At 60.0% G+C, this 13676-nt stretch overlaps 2 protein-coding genes across 4 annotated transcripts; both read left to right on the top strand.

Moving 5' to 3' along the window:
* Positions 1-404: 404 nt before the first annotated feature.
* Positions 405-7656, top strand: DDX25 (DEAD-box helicase 25). Of its 3 annotated transcripts, none has more exons than XM_075034963.1 (11): positions 666-718; positions 959-1094; positions 1184-1276; positions 1387-1489; positions 2198-2312; positions 2705-2882; positions 3271-3508; positions 3998-4160; positions 4324-4512; positions 5733-5794; positions 7523-7656. In XM_075034963.1, exons 3-10 carry the CDS (start codon positions 1212-1214, stop codon positions 5792-5794), a joined length of 1113 nt encoding a protein of 370 aa, XP_074891064.1. In that variant the 5' UTR covers positions 666-718; positions 959-1094; positions 1184-1211; the 3' UTR covers positions 7523-7656. The 3 variants fall into 3 exon arrangements, with proteins under 3 accessions (XP_074891066.1, XP_074891064.1, XP_074891065.1); XM_075034964.1 differs by lacking the exon at positions 7523-7656 and adding an exon at positions 6774-6792; XM_075034965.1 differs by lacking the exon at positions 7523-7656 and having other exon boundaries at positions 405-718; positions 5733-6436.
* VSIG10L2 (V-set and immunoglobulin domain containing 10 like 2) lies at positions 7606-13043 on the top strand. Its single transcript, XM_075036676.1, has 12 exons — positions 7606-7681; positions 7786-8136; positions 8562-8927; positions 9482-9757; positions 9922-10194; positions 10494-10754; positions 10846-11142; positions 11240-11648; positions 11852-11974; positions 12060-12084; positions 12179-12278; positions 12354-13043. Exons 1-12 carry the CDS (start codon positions 7606-7608, stop codon positions 12449-12451), a joined length of 2655 nt encoding a protein of 884 aa, XP_074892777.1. The 3' UTR covers positions 12452-13043.
* Positions 13044-13676: the final 633 nt, after the last annotated feature.

The following is a 13676-nucleotide window of genomic DNA, read 5'->3' as shown; positions in this document are numbered from 1 at the left end:
GGTTCCCCTTGCCTTATTTCACCTCAGTTTTTAAAATAAAGCGAGTTTTAGGACAAAGCGAAGAGAATAGTGGTTTTCCGGCGGGGACTGAGGGGGCTCTCTGCCCCTCCCCCACCCCACGGGGGTGGGAGCTCTGTCCCCCCTTAGGGACCTCCCCAAGCCCCGTGGGAGGCAGCACCGGCACCCCACGGGGTGCCCGCTCCTCCCGCACGCCGGGACACCCCCCCACCGCCCCCCCGGGCCAGCCCGGCCGTACCTGCGGGGCCGCTGCCGGGGCCGGTGACCCGGAAGCGCTCGCTCCGTCCGGTGCTGCCTCCGGAAGCGGCGGTCCGCCCGGCCGCCAGGGGGCGCTCTGGCCCCGGCCGTTTCCCGCCGCCCGCCCCGAGCGTCCTTCCTGCCCGCAGCCGAGGCGGGTGTCATGGCGGAGGCGGGGGACAGCGGCGGCTGGCGGGAGCGGGTGGGGACCGGGCCGGGCCTTCCCCCGCTCCCCGGGGCCTCCTCCCGTCCCCTTCCCGCCGTAATGGCCGCCTCTCCTTCCGCAGCTCCCCGGGCTGTACCTCCCGCCGCGCCGCCGGGGTAAGGGGAGGCCTCGGCCCCCGCCTGAGGGAGAGGCCCCGGCCCGGGCCTAGGCCTCAGACCGCCTCACGTACCCCCGGCCTTGTTTGTCCTTCCTCAGCAGGCGGCGGCGATGAGGAGGAGGAGGAGGAGGAGGACAGAGGTGGGTTCTCGGGGCCTTGCCGTGAAGCAGGCGGGGGAAACTGAGGCAGGGAGCGGGGCAGTTGGGTGCGGGGGGGGGTTCCGCGGCGGGCCGCGCTCTCTGCTCGCTCGTTACCTACAGCTCTGGGCGGCGTCGAGGGTTCCTACGAGAGGGGGTGGCCGGAGGCCTCTGTATCGGCAGGAAGGGGGAGAGACTTTTTGTAAGAAGGCATCTTTTTTAAAGAGTTTTTGCCTCTTCCAGTGGACTCGGCGGAAACCTCCCTGCTAAACAAGCTGATCCGCGCGTCCCTGGTGGAGTCTAGGCACCGAGTGGAGATCCTGCAGCAGGACCCCAGCTCCCCGCTCTTCTCCGTCAAAACCTTCGAAGAGCTGCCTCTGTGAGTCGCCGGCGGGCTGGCAGAGCAGGAGAGCTGCTGTCGTTTGTCAAAAGGGCCCTTTTTGATGCTGCTTTTTTTTTTTTTAACAGGAAGAAGGAGCTCTTGCAGGGGATTTACATGATGGGCTTCAATAGACCATCCAAAATCCAGGAGACGGCTCTGCCCATCATGCTGGCGTATCCGTGAGTAGTTAATGCCAGGCGGGTGAGCCCCGGCTCCCTCAAGGCATCCCTGGCGCTGGGACGCCAATCCGGGAACCCTTGCGTGCCGCTAAGCAGCCTTTGCCTTGCAGGCCCCAAAATCTGATTGCCCAGAGCCAGTCAGGGACAGGGAAAACAGCAGCTTTTGTCTTGGCGATGTTGAGCAGAGTTAATGCCGCTGAGAAATACCCGCAGGTAACGCAGGAAAGGGAAAGCTGATGCAGGAGGGGTTTTCCCAAGCCCTCGAGATGCTGCCTGGGGGCAGAGCTCTGGGGTTTTTTTACCTGTCTCTGAATGATTTTTATCCGCTGGAGGGGGATGAGAAACCCCCAGGTGCCGTCGCAGCAGCACATAGGACAGAAAGCATGTTGCCGGCTAAAGGGAGGTAATTCTGCTTCCTAGTGGCACATTAAGCCAGGCTTTAGCTATCCTGGACTTTAAAGTGTGAAAAGCAACTCGGAGGCTACTGGTTTTCTGGTGCCTTAAACGCCCCCACGAGCCCCAGTCACCTCTCTGCGTGCAGAATCAGCTTTGCGAGCTGGTTACTGCAGTTTGAAGTTGCTTGTCTCAGGCACACGAGGTGATTTAAGCCATCGCTTTAAAGCTGGGCACAGAAACGAACTGCACCATGCTTCAGGAGAGAAATTTCCCACTCAAAAACAGCTACAGTGACTTCTTTCTGCCTATCTCCCTCAAGCTGTGTCGCAGTCCCAGCTCCCTCACCTCCAAACGTGACCGACTACCCCATCCCCCTGCACTTTTGAGGGAGTTTAGTGGTGTGGGCTCTTCCTTCTGCCCCTTCGAAATACTTTGTTGTCTGCCCAGTGTATCCCACCCCTGGGAGTGCCCTTGGCTTTTAGTCGAGGCGTTTCTTGTCTGACAGCTCTCTTATTTCCCTTCAAGTGCCTCTGCTTGGCTCCCACCTATGAGCTGGCCCTGCAGATCGGGCACGTGATCGAGAAGATTGGGCGGTTTTGTGCCGACATCACAGTTACGTACGCTGTCCGAGGAAACCGAGGTGAGTCAAGTCCTGCCGAGCAGAGCTACTGGCACTGTAATGGTAGCGTTAAGTGAGTATAGGGATCCCCTTTTAGAGCCTTGAGCTACCAGTGGCCGCGCAGACCTCCGTGAAGGCCGATAAAATAGCATCTGTATTCCCCTCTCCTGCTAAGGAGTCTTTTTCACAATCGCTGGCTGCTTCCAGGCTCCCTCCTTCCCACGTGGGGCTGGTTTCCACCCCCACCAGGCTGTAGGGAAGCGTTGGCCCTGCCTGCAGTTTTCACCTCAAACTCCACTTTGCCATGACCCCCTCAAAAGGCCGGAATCTGAGATAACCGAGGGAAAAATGCGCTCGAGCAGCAGAAACACGTCATGTTTGGAGGTGCTCGGATGCAATTCCCCCTCTGGCAGTTCTGCAGGGCACCACGCTGCAGGAGCAGATCGTCATCGGGACCCCGGGGACAATGCTGGACTGGTGTTTCAAACGGAGAGTCGTGGACTTGAAGAAGATCAACATGTTCGTGCTGGATGAGGCCGACATCATGATCGACACTCAGGGCCTCTCCTGTCAAAGCATTCGCATTCAGAGGTGAGTGTTCCTGATGGCTGGCATCCTGCTTCCCTGTTTTTTCCCCTCTTTGCCTGGCTGCAGGGGAACTGAATCACCAGTGAAGTAGGGCATCCCTGTGATGCCAAAGGGGCTTGCTGCTGTGAGAATCGGCTTTTGCAATTAGGCAGGCTCTGACCTGCTTAGTCCCAGGATCTGTCTTTCCATAAAACTGCATCTGTGAGACACACAGGACAACTCCTGTCTCGCTTACCTTTCCGTTGAGCTGTTACAGCCCTTGGATTGGGTTCCCTTTCTGTTGAAGGCGACACAACAAAATTAGGTTTTTGGTTTTTTTTTTAAATTCTGACGCGTACATCTGGGCACAAGGCCGCTCTCCTGGCCTGACGAGTCTTTTTCTCCGTGCCAGGGCTTTACCCAAGGGCTGCCAGATGCTGCTGTTCTCGGCCACCTTCAAGGAAACTGTGCGGGCATTCGCCACGCAAATCGTTTCCAACCCCATCATGATAAAGCTGCGTGAAGAAGAGCTCACCCTAAGCAACATCAGGCAGTACTTCTTCGTGTGCAGGAGCTGGGAGGAGAAGTACAGAGCCCTCTGCAACATCTACGGCAGCATCACCATCGGCCAGGCTATGATCTTCTGCCAGGTAAAGCACCTCAGCCTGCCTGGGGAGATGGACACATTTGCAGTCAGCGATAAGAGAAACGATTCACTTTTACCTTATGGACATGGGGGGCTCCTCCCAAGACCCTCAAAATCAAGGAGTGGACCCCAGGGAGGGGTGGGGAGCACGTTGCCAGCATTCAAAAGACAGCCCTGTGGCAGAGGCAGCCTTTAAAAGCGTCTCTCCTACCAGTTGGGACTGCCTTTGCCGGGCTCCCATGGTCACTGGCGCACGGAAGACACACCATGTTTCCTTGGCCTTTGCGCTGAGTGTCCTGATAGAGGCTTCTTGCTCCTCTGCATGATTTTTGCCTTCTTTCGAGGTGTTAAAAAGTGTTGGGAGCTCCTTTGAAAGGAGCAGGGGACCCGGGAAGTTGAGCGGGAAAATATCGGTGAAGGGTTGGCTGGGAGCGAGCAGAGCGACAGCAGGAGCTGCTGCGAAACCTCTGCCTGCCTCTCCCCACGCATCCAGACTCGGAGGAGCGCGGACTGGCTGTCAGTGGAGATGAGCCAGGATGGGCATCAGGTGGCCATCCTGACGGCGGAGCTGACAGTAGCCCAACGGGCCGATGTCATCCAGCGCTTCCGTGACGGGAAGGAGAAGGTCCTCATCGCCACCAACGTCTGCGCCAGAGGTAGCCCCAGAAAACCCAAAGCCCCCTCGCCTTTCTGATGGCGTGAAATGCGCTTCGGGGGTCTCCGCTGCTGCTGGTGGCAGCGTGGGCTCGAGCAGCAGATCCTCCCCGACCTGCAGGGCGAGGTGATCTCTTTCTGCAGCCCCTTTCTTCCCTTTTTCAGGGATCGACGTCCAGCAGGTCACCATCGTGGTGAACTTCAGCCTCCCCACCAATCAGAGGAGCGAGCCGGATTTCGAGACCTACCTCCACCGCATCGGGCGAACGGGACGCTTTGGCAAGAGGGGAGTCGCCTTCAGCATGGTGGAAAGCCAGAATGTGGGGCTCGTGCAGATGATAGAGGAGCATTTCCGTGAGTATCCGCATGTCTCCTCCTCTCCAGGGGGGTGGGTTTGGGACAGGTGATTCCCATCTGGCTCGTTTTCCATCTGCAAATGGACCTTGTTGGGCTGCTCTTCTTCCCAGGGCTCATCCCACTCAGTGCAGGTGACAGCTGCAGCTTTCCTTTCAGCCCCCTCACCTTTTTAGGGTTGTTTTTTTGGTGTTTTTTTTTAATCCCAGCAGCCAAATTTTCAGAGAAACAGCCTAGGAGGTTGTGCGTGACCTGCAAGGGATGCTACAAGCACTCAGGATGTCTGAGCACCTCTTCTTTTTTCCCCTCCTTCAGGCATTTTATCTGCCTTTACCTTGCAAATCCCTGGTCCCGGGGGAGCTGGTGCCCTGGTTTAGCTCAGCCCTGGCTGCAGGAGAGAAGCCGGCAGCTGAAATGGCGCAGGTCTTCCCTGAGCACAAATCCATCGTCACTCATAAACATCGAGGGTTTTTCACGGGATTTGCAAGATGCCATGGCTGCAGCTGTGGCTTTTAAAATCCCGGTGCCTGTTTTCCCCGTGATTTTTAGGGAAAAGAAAGTCATCAAAACCTTTCGGCTTGCAGAAAAACACCTCCCTTCCTCAGCATCGTCCTCAGAGCTGCTCAACTGTCTTGGCAGCTTGCCCTTTTAAATTTAAACACCAAATGAGCCCGCGGCAGACACCTGGCAGAGAAGACATGAGCCAGATAGTCTGGCAAAGATTTTTTTTTTTTTTTTTTTTTTTTCCCCTGAGCAGCAGAAGCATTGGGCAACTGTGATGAGCAGGAGGTGGATGAGTCCCGACCACGGCCACGGCCAGAATTAGCCAAAGGAGCCCAGTGTGGGATTTCCAAGGGCTGAAAATCTGAGTGGATGAACTCCCAGCAACCTGACTTTTCCTTTTTAACGCCATGATGTTGCAATTTGAGGGCTGGGGCTGCCTGAGGAGGATAATGGACCTTCCCTCTCCCGCATCACTTTGGAGGTGGGAACAGAAAGTGGGAGCACATTCGAAAAACCTAACCCGCCTCACTGCTGCTGCTTTACGCTGTGCTTGAAGGCCATGGACCGGGAATAAATACTAGGCCAAGCATTTCGGGGAGCTTTGCAGCCTGTGCGTGTGTGCAAGCAGTGCAAACACCAGCTCGTGGGGTGACTGGGCTCTCTTGTCACCCCGGTTGCACCAAGCACTGACAATTGGGTTTTTTTCCTTCCTACAGAGACCAAGATCAAGCAGCTGGACCCAGATGACATGGATGAGCTTGAGAAGCTTGAAAACTGAGTGAGTGGGGATTTGCTCCCCCAGATCTGAGTTTTGGTTCAAAATGGAAGGAAAAGTTACAGGGGAAAAGCTCCCAGTTCTCTTACAGCTTCCTAAAGCTGTTTGGTTTTGTTGTGACGTTTTAGGAGAAGGCTGGGGGGGAACCCTCAGACCCAGCGGTTGTTGTCCCTGGTTTTGTTCCTGGTTATCTCTCCGAGGTTTTCACAGCCATGACTTTGCGGGGCTTGAGGAATCCCCCAAGTGGCTTAATGAAGGGTAACACTCCTCAAAAACAGGTCTAGGGGCACACGGAGGGTTCAGAAAACAGGTAAAAAATCTGGTAACTGGCCAAAAAAATCCGCTGCTCATCTCCAGGCAGCGGGCGGTGTTTCTCAGAAAAACCTTTAATAAAAAAAAAAAAAGTCAGGAGAAAGGAGTGAGTTACAAAAAATAAGAACCCAGTCTCGCTAGATGGCAGCATGAATCCGCTGCTGCTCTCCCAAATCCCGCCAGCATTTGGGGTCATGGCAGTGGTGGTGGGAGAGGGGTTGGACCCCTGTCGGTGACTGTCGCCAGCCCCGGGGTGTGTTTGTCCCCAAAGAGTTTGTCCTTTCGCTGTCGCCAAGCTGATCTCTCACAAAATGGAATTATTTCTAATTCTGAGGGTGGTGTTGCTCTTTCTCTGCCAAAGTCACTTGGAATTTATTGTTTTTACGTGCAGAACAGTTTTTATTAGGTCAAAGTGCTGACAATGGTGTCGTTTGCTGGATCTGCCAGCACCGCCCCACTCCCCTCGCTTCACCTTTCCAAATTTCTTTCCAAACCCCATCTCTACAGGTGTTGCCAGATTCCTTCCCCCCCACCCCACCCCACCGCTGACTGGAACAAGGCAGGCTTTAAAGCCTTCCCCCACAGCCCCTGGGCCTTATTCTGCACTCCTGGGCCAGAAAATCTTTATATTTGGGAGACTTTATATTGTTTAGGTTATTTTTTTTAGCAGTGCCCCAAGCTGCTTCCTTGCCCTGATGAAGGTCCCGCATCCCAGCAGGAGTACCCTGGCCTTGGGGCTGTGGTGTGAATGTCCTCCCGGGGAAAGACGCTGGCCCACAGAAAATAAAAGCAACAAAGATTTGGGGATAATTTTGTGCAAATGCCCCATTTTGAGGGGAATTCCAGCTGCCGGGCTGCGTCCTGCCACCCTCCCAAGCTTGATTTGCTCCCGACAAGGCTCTTCCTTGGTGTATACTGGCTTTGGGGATGGGATGCAGTGGACTCCTATGTCCCCCCCTTACCATCAGCACCCCAAAATCCTCCTACGGGGGTGCACCAGCCCCCCCCACCCCCTCCCTGGCATTGCGTTACAGCATTGCCGTGCCCCCATGAATGTTTGATGGGCCGGTGCGCCGCGGAGAGCGGGAGATGAAATATCAAACCCCGCTCGCTGCCGAGCGCCCAGCTTCCCCCAGCTCCAAAACCCCGCATTTTCAGTTGGCGGGGGGGGGGTGTTGGCAGCATATTTTCCTCTCTTTTAGCCAAAAAAAAGGGTGGGGGTGTTAACAGGAATAAATTTCCCGTGCTTGGGGGGGGGCGTGGAGGAGATGCTGCCACTCTTGCAATGAGCACGCCCGGCCTCAGCCCTGAGATTGCAGGGGCTGAGGCAGGCAGTGGCGTCGGGTTCTCCTCCCTGCCCACGTGCAGGCAGGTTTATAAATAATTAACGGTTAATCAGGGCCGGGCCTAATTACCCAGGGGTAACCCGAGAGGAGGTCGGGCTGGAGAGCGCAGCCCTGCTTCGGCGTCCTGCCGCTGGGCTCGGTGCGGGACATGGCACCATGGAGCACGGCTGGGCATTGCCGCTGCGTTGGAGGGGGCCCTGGATCCTCTGCCTGCTGCCGGCGCTGGCGGGGGGTGAGCAGAGACTTCATCCATCCTCCTCCTCCCCCCCAAATTTTCCCGGGAAGGGGGGGGGGGGCAAGCAGAGACCTGACCAATTTCCTGCACCTCTCGGCCAGGTCAACCGCTGGCGGCCGGGGAGGTGGCTTACAAGGAGCAGACGGTGACGGGGGTACGGGGCCGGGCTGTGGAGCTGAGCTGCGGGCCAGCGGCGGAATCGGCAGCGCCGGCGGTGGTCTTCTGGAGTTTCACGGGCTCAGGACCGCCGAGGGCCGTGGCGGTGGGCTCGGGCGGGGAGGTGGCGGTGGCCCCCGGCGCAGGAACGCTGGGCCGGGTGACCCTGCGCAACGGGACGCTGGAGCTGCGGGAACTGCGAGCGGCCGCCCAGGGCCGCTTCCTCTGCCAGGGGCTCTTCCCGGAGCCGGGACGGCTCCGCGTCGGCTACGCCGCCATCCTCCTGCGTGTCCTGGGTAAGCCGGCGGCCGGCCAGCCTTGCCGTGAAGCGTCCCCTCGCCCACTAGCCAAATAGAGTCTTCCACTGGCCCATGTGGCATGCTACTGGCCAACGAAGGGCCCCACCAGTCAATAAAGCATGCCACTAGCGAACATAGAGCCCCGCTAGCCCAATGTAGCACCCCACTAGCCAGCAAAGCACCCCACTAGTCAATGTAGCAGCCCACTGGCCATCCCCATCTCCTTGCCCTGGCCAACCCATCAGCCCATAACTGGTCTTATTAGCCCACACCTGGCTGCTCCAGCTAGTCCCCGTGCCCACAGCCAGGACGCTCCCCTCACTAGCCTGTAGATGTTCTCACTAGCCATCCTGTTAGCCGCTATAGCACCTCGCTAGCCAATAAATCATCTGGGCTGGCAAGGTCACCCCCACATGGGACAGGAGGGATCTGGGGGGGGTCCCGGCAGGACGGGGGGAAGGGGCCGGCAGCTTCGGGGGCCGCTGACAGCCGGGTGCCCCCAGTGCCCGTTTCCAAGCCCTTCGTGCGGCCGACGGCGGCGGTGGCGCCGGAGGGGGAGGCGGTGGCCCTGACGTGCGCCGTACGGGAGGGAACGGAGCCGCTGAGCTTCTCCTGGCAGCACCGGGAGCCCCGGGGGGGTCCCTCAGCGTCCCCCGCAGGGCTGGGGGGCTCCGGGGCAGAGCTGCGCCTGACGCCCGCCAACCGCAGCCACGCCGGCTGGTACGCCTGCACCGTGCACAACGAGGTCAACAACCGTACCAGCGAGCCCATCTACCTGGACATCGTCTGTGAGTGCTCTGGGGCTCGGACCCACCTTGCCAGGGCGGGGAGGGGGGCTGCCCCAAGGTGGGGGGCCTCGGGCACCGGCTGCGGGAGCATCCTCAGGGCTGGAGATGCCACCGTGGCCACCAAGCACCGTGCCACCATGGTACGTCCATCGCTACCACGGTACGTCCATGGCCACCGTTAGGCCTCTGTGGCCATCACGGTACAGCCACGGCCAACAGGCGTGATGCCTCTGCGGCCGCCGTGCCGTGTCCGTGGCCACCACGTGCCTGCCACGCGCCAAGGCGTGTCTATGGCCACGGCCACCAAGCACCGCGCCACTATGGTGTGTCCACGGCCGCCACGCACCTTGCGACTGTGGCGCATCCATGGCCACCAAGCACCGTGCCACCACGGTGCCTCCGCGGCCACCATGGCGCGTTCACAACCACCATCGCGCACCCTTTCTAAGGAGGCTTCACAGCCTGGTTTCCCACCAGCGGGAAGACGCTTCGGGGAGGGCTGCGTCCCCTCTGTAGGGACGTCCTGGTGGCTAAGGGTCTCCGTGTCACCGCAGACGGCCCCGATGAACCGGCCATCAGCGTGGAGCCCTTCTCCCCCGAGCAGGGGGGCTTCTCGGCCGGCGAGCGGGAGGACGTGGTGCTGAGCTGCCTGGCTCCCTCCAACCCCCCCAGCCGCTACGTCTGGCTCCACAACGGTTCCCAGGTCCACACCGGCCAGACCTACGTCATCGCCGCCATCGCCCGTGCCCAGGCGGGCACCTACACCTGCCTGGCCGAAAACACCCACCTCCATACCCGCACCCAGGCCACCATCATCCTCACTGTCTACTGTAAGTAACCCCCAGGGTGGGGGGGGGGTGGCCTGGTGCGTCCCCCCCCGGGGCGAGGTGGACCGACGTGGCTCCCTGGTGAGGACACAGGTGCGAGGGGCAATTTGGGCACGGAGCGGGGGGACCCCCTCCCACCCTACCCCAGCGCTGATGGTCTCCTGCAGATCCACCAGCCGGGAGCCCCAGCTGCTCTGTCCTAGCCACCGGTGACCTGCGGGACGTGGCCCTGCGGTGCCGCTGGCTGGGGGGCTTCCCCCCAGCACGGCTGCGCTGGGTGGGCCCCCAAGAGGAGGAGGAGGAAGAGGGGGTGATGGGGAGCAGTTTTTCCATGGCCGCCAGCATCCAGCCAGGGGCGGCCACCAGGAATGGCAGCTCCTTCTCCTGCCTGGCCTCCCACCCCGCGCTGCCACAGGGGGCTGCCTGCAGGACCACCCTCTGTGAGTGCGGACGGGTCCCCCTCCACCCTCCCCCAAAAATCCTGACACCTGCCCCCCCCCCGCCTTGGCACAGGGGAGCCGCAGTGACCCCCATGGCACGACCAAGCCATGGGATGGGCACCCCAAGGCGATGCTGCCTTGGCTGGGACCTCCAACAACCTCAGTTTGCTCCAGAACAGGGGTCCCCACGGCACAGCCGGGGTGCAAAGCAGGGGGTGTCTCCTTTTGGGGGGGGGGGACACGGACACACTTCAGCACAGCATCATGGTACCCCGCCCTGACACCTCTCCATCCTCCAGGGGTCCCGGCCGGCGGCCCCTCCTGTGCGGCAGCGGCCACCAAGGGCGACGAGTACGTGATGCTGCGGTGCCGGTGGGAGGGGGGAACGCCGCCAGTCACCCTGCGCTGGCACGACGGCGGGGGCCGGGCGTTGGGAGACCCTGCGCCCTCCGCCGCCGTCCTGGTGCTGAGCGCCGACGGCAGCTTGGGGGGCCGGGAGTTCGTCTGCGCGGCCGCCCACCCACTCCGGGCCGCTGGCGCCGAGTGCCGCCTGCGGCTGGGTAAGCCGGATCCGTCCCCACGTGCCCTCCCTGTGCCGCAGAGGCGTCGCACGTCCCCGCCAGCTCCGTCCCCCCGCTTCTTGCCGCGCAGAGGTCCCCAAACTCGAGGCAGAGAGGAGCGAGGTGGCAGTGCTGGAGGGCAGCGAGGCACGGTTGGCGTGCCGGCGACGCGGCGGCGGCACCGATCTCGGCGCCGCCGTAGCTTGGTATGACGCCAAGGAGCAGGAGGTGACGCCGGGGTTGGCCAAATATTGGTTAGAGCGGGGAGAAGCGTGGGTCAACCTCACCATCCGGGATGCTGAGTGGCCGGGAGACGGCGGGATCTACCGCTGTGCCGCGGCCAACGCCGTGGGCAGCGCCAGCCTCCCCGTCCGCCTCCGCGTGGACAGTGAGTCCTGGGACGGGTGGGGGTGGGGGGTCCCTGGGGTGGGCTTTTGGGGTGCACGGGGGTCAGGCCCCTCCTGCTGGGCGCCGTCTCGCCACAGGGTACCCGGCCCCCCCCAACGTCACCATCAGCAAGCTGCGGTACACGCGGGCACGCACCGAGGTGCGGCTGGAGTGGCGGACGCAGGGCACCGGCAACCTCACCGGCTTCGTGGTGCAGCGGCGCCAAGCTAAGAAACCCCCCCGCCGCGTGCCCGGCCCCTGGGAAACCGCCGCTGGCGACATCGAGCCCCACTCCCGCGACCGGCGCCTGGGGGGGCTGGACCCAGCTGTGGTCTACGCCTTCCGCGTCCTGGCCGTCAACCACCGGACAGCCGGGCACCCCTCCGAGGTGCAGACGCCAGGTGAAGTGGGCAGGGGATGCTGCTCCGTATGGGCAGAGAAGGGTTTGAGCGAAGGGCAACATTTGCATCGCGATGGAACTGCGGAGCTGAGTGTGAGCCACCATCAGTAGGTTCCAGAGTGAACAGGCACAGGCTCCCACCTCCCTCTGCCTTTCCAGGCTTTGCCAGGCCCTGGCTGGGGGTGCCTGCTGCTCGCCGCACTCCCTCCTCTCCCTCTGCACAGCTCATGCGTGGCTGCCTCGTTACCCTAATTACCCCTGGGGGGGGTGGTGCAGGGGGGACAGGCTGACAGCAGCCGCTCTCTTCCAGCCGAGCCTCCCTTCGAGGCCTACCCAGCAGTGATGGGGGCAGCAATGGTAGGGATGCTGGTGGCCACCGTGACATCGTTCCTAGCCGTGCGCTGTGTCGCCCGCCACCGGGACGCCCTCCCACGTGAGTGCTGGGGTCAGAGGGGCTCAGTGGGGGCCACGGCCAGACCCCAGGTCCCCACACCTCACATCCATCTGTCTGTCCCCAGGGCTGCACGACCTGCTCTTCCGCACGTGAGTGCCCAAACGCCCTTGGCCCAGTGCTCCCACACCCCAGCGCTGGTGAGACCCCCACCTGCCCTCCCCCAGGGCCGGTCCTGGTGCCCAGGAACCCATCGGCATGCCAGAGGATGCTGAAACAGCCGCAAGCAGGGAGGACGGAGCAGCACCGGCACCAGAAGACCCGTCTGCCCCCGGCGCAGCAGCAGGTAACAGCACCCACGGGGTGAGACAAAGGCTGAGCCACCCACCCCAGTGACCCAGCACCCACCCGGCGTCACCAGAGGCTCTCCCACCCCTTGCAGAGCCGCTCTCGGCACCGCCGGACACCACCGACGACCAACCGGTTAACGTCACCATCACCGTGACAGCAACGCCATAACGTCCGTTTCCATTTTCTCCCCTTGTTTCACATCCCGGGACTGTGGCGCTCGCCCATGCCGCATCCCACTTGTCCCTTCGTATTAATAAAGCCGGGAAGGGTGGACGCGTCGTCTCCAAGCCTCGGCTCCTCCGATGCTGCCGAAGTCAAAACTCAGCAGCTGGAAAAATATCTGCGATCCAGACCTGGCACAAAAATTTGGGGCTGGTGGCAAAGGGGTTTTGCTTCTTTAAAATATTTAAAAAGGGTTTTCTAATGCCAAAAAAGTACAGAGGACTACTGAAATCGTGATATAGCCCAGGCAGTAAGAAATGTGGGAGGCTTCACCAAAAAGCTCACACCAGGTTTTAGCCATGGCTATAAAAAGCAGCACAGCCCAAACATGAGGATGAGCCTGCTGGCACCTGGCAAAAGCCCCTCCAGCTCAGATTCGAGACTTCAGTTACTTCTGGAGCTAAAATAAACTTTTAGGCTAAAATAAATATTTTCTCACTGATGGAAAAAAAACCCCAAGGGCCGAAGCTCTGCTCTCAGCCCAAGGGCTTGCGTTGGCTGTGATCATGGATGCTGTTTTGGGACCATGCTAAATTTTATGCTGTGCAAAGAAAGGACAAAGCTGGGGGGGGGGGGGGGGGGAGGAGTCCTTGTCTTCACCCCAAACTCCCCGTTTTCAGGCCAAACCGCAGGATGTTAAAAATAGCGATTAGTGATGGTTTTTCCCCATGTTGGAGAAAGCGGTGAGGGAGGCGGGAGCCAAGGAAAGGGTCAAGCGGTCCCCAGCTTCCTTGGCCCTCGTCTTCTTGTGTGCGTGATAAACAAGAACGTCTCTGGCCATTTTCTCCTGTATTTGGTTAATGACCTGTTGGGAAGTATCGAGTGATGAGAACCAACCTCACTTCTATGCTCGTGCAGTATCAATCCCCTCTCCTGCCATTAAAGCAGCATCACACTCTCTATCAAACCACCCCCAAAAATAACCACCCTGCCCGAACCCCCTGCAAAATCAGCATCGTTTCAAAATACATAAAATTTTCAAAGGAATATTACAGCTTCTTGGGAAAATATAGTGTCTTTATACGACACAACCGTGATAAAGGTGGGCACGTGCAGGGTCTGATTTAAGCAAGGTTGTTTAAAAATGTGGTTGAATCTCAGCATTTGGGGAAAACCAAGCAGTCAGAGGTAAAACACCACCACTCGCCTGCCAATCTCCTTCAGAAACCAG

Source organism: Buteo buteo, chromosome 9 (genome assembly GCF_964188355.1).
Source record: "Buteo buteo chromosome 9, bButBut1.hap1.1, whole genome shotgun sequence".
NCBI lineage: Eukaryota > Metazoa > Chordata > Aves > Accipitriformes > Accipitridae > Buteo > Buteo buteo.
The sequence above is the reverse complement of the archived record's forward strand: the minus strand, read 5'-3'. Positions and strand labels throughout refer to the sequence as shown.

Bases quoted from the DNA above. Each gene is read 5' to 3' on its own strand.
- VSIG10L2 (XM_075036676.1), top strand. From the start codon at position 7,606: ATGGAGCACGGCTGGGCATTGCCGCTGCGTTGGAGGGGGCCCTGGATC. The intron at 11,143-11,239 runs GTGAGTCCTGGG...GTCTCGCCACAG, and splicing joins CGTCCGCCTCCGCGTGGACA to GGTACCCGGCCCCCCCCAAC. The intron at 11,975-12,059 runs GTGAGTGCTGGG...GTCTGTCCCCAG, and splicing joins CCACCGGGACGCCCTCCCAC to GGCTGCACGACCTGCTCTTC.
- DDX25 (XM_075034963.1), top strand. From the start codon at position 1,212: ATGATGGGCTTCAATAGACCATCCAAAATCCAGGAGACGGCTCTGCCC. The intron at 1,277-1,386 runs GTGAGTAGTTAA...TTTGCCTTGCAG, and splicing joins CCCATCATGCTGGCGTATCC to GCCCCAAAATCTGATTGCCC. The intron at 4,513-5,732 runs GTGAGTATCCGC...TCCTTCCTACAG, and splicing joins GATGATAGAGGAGCATTTCC to AGACCAAGATCAAGCAGCTG.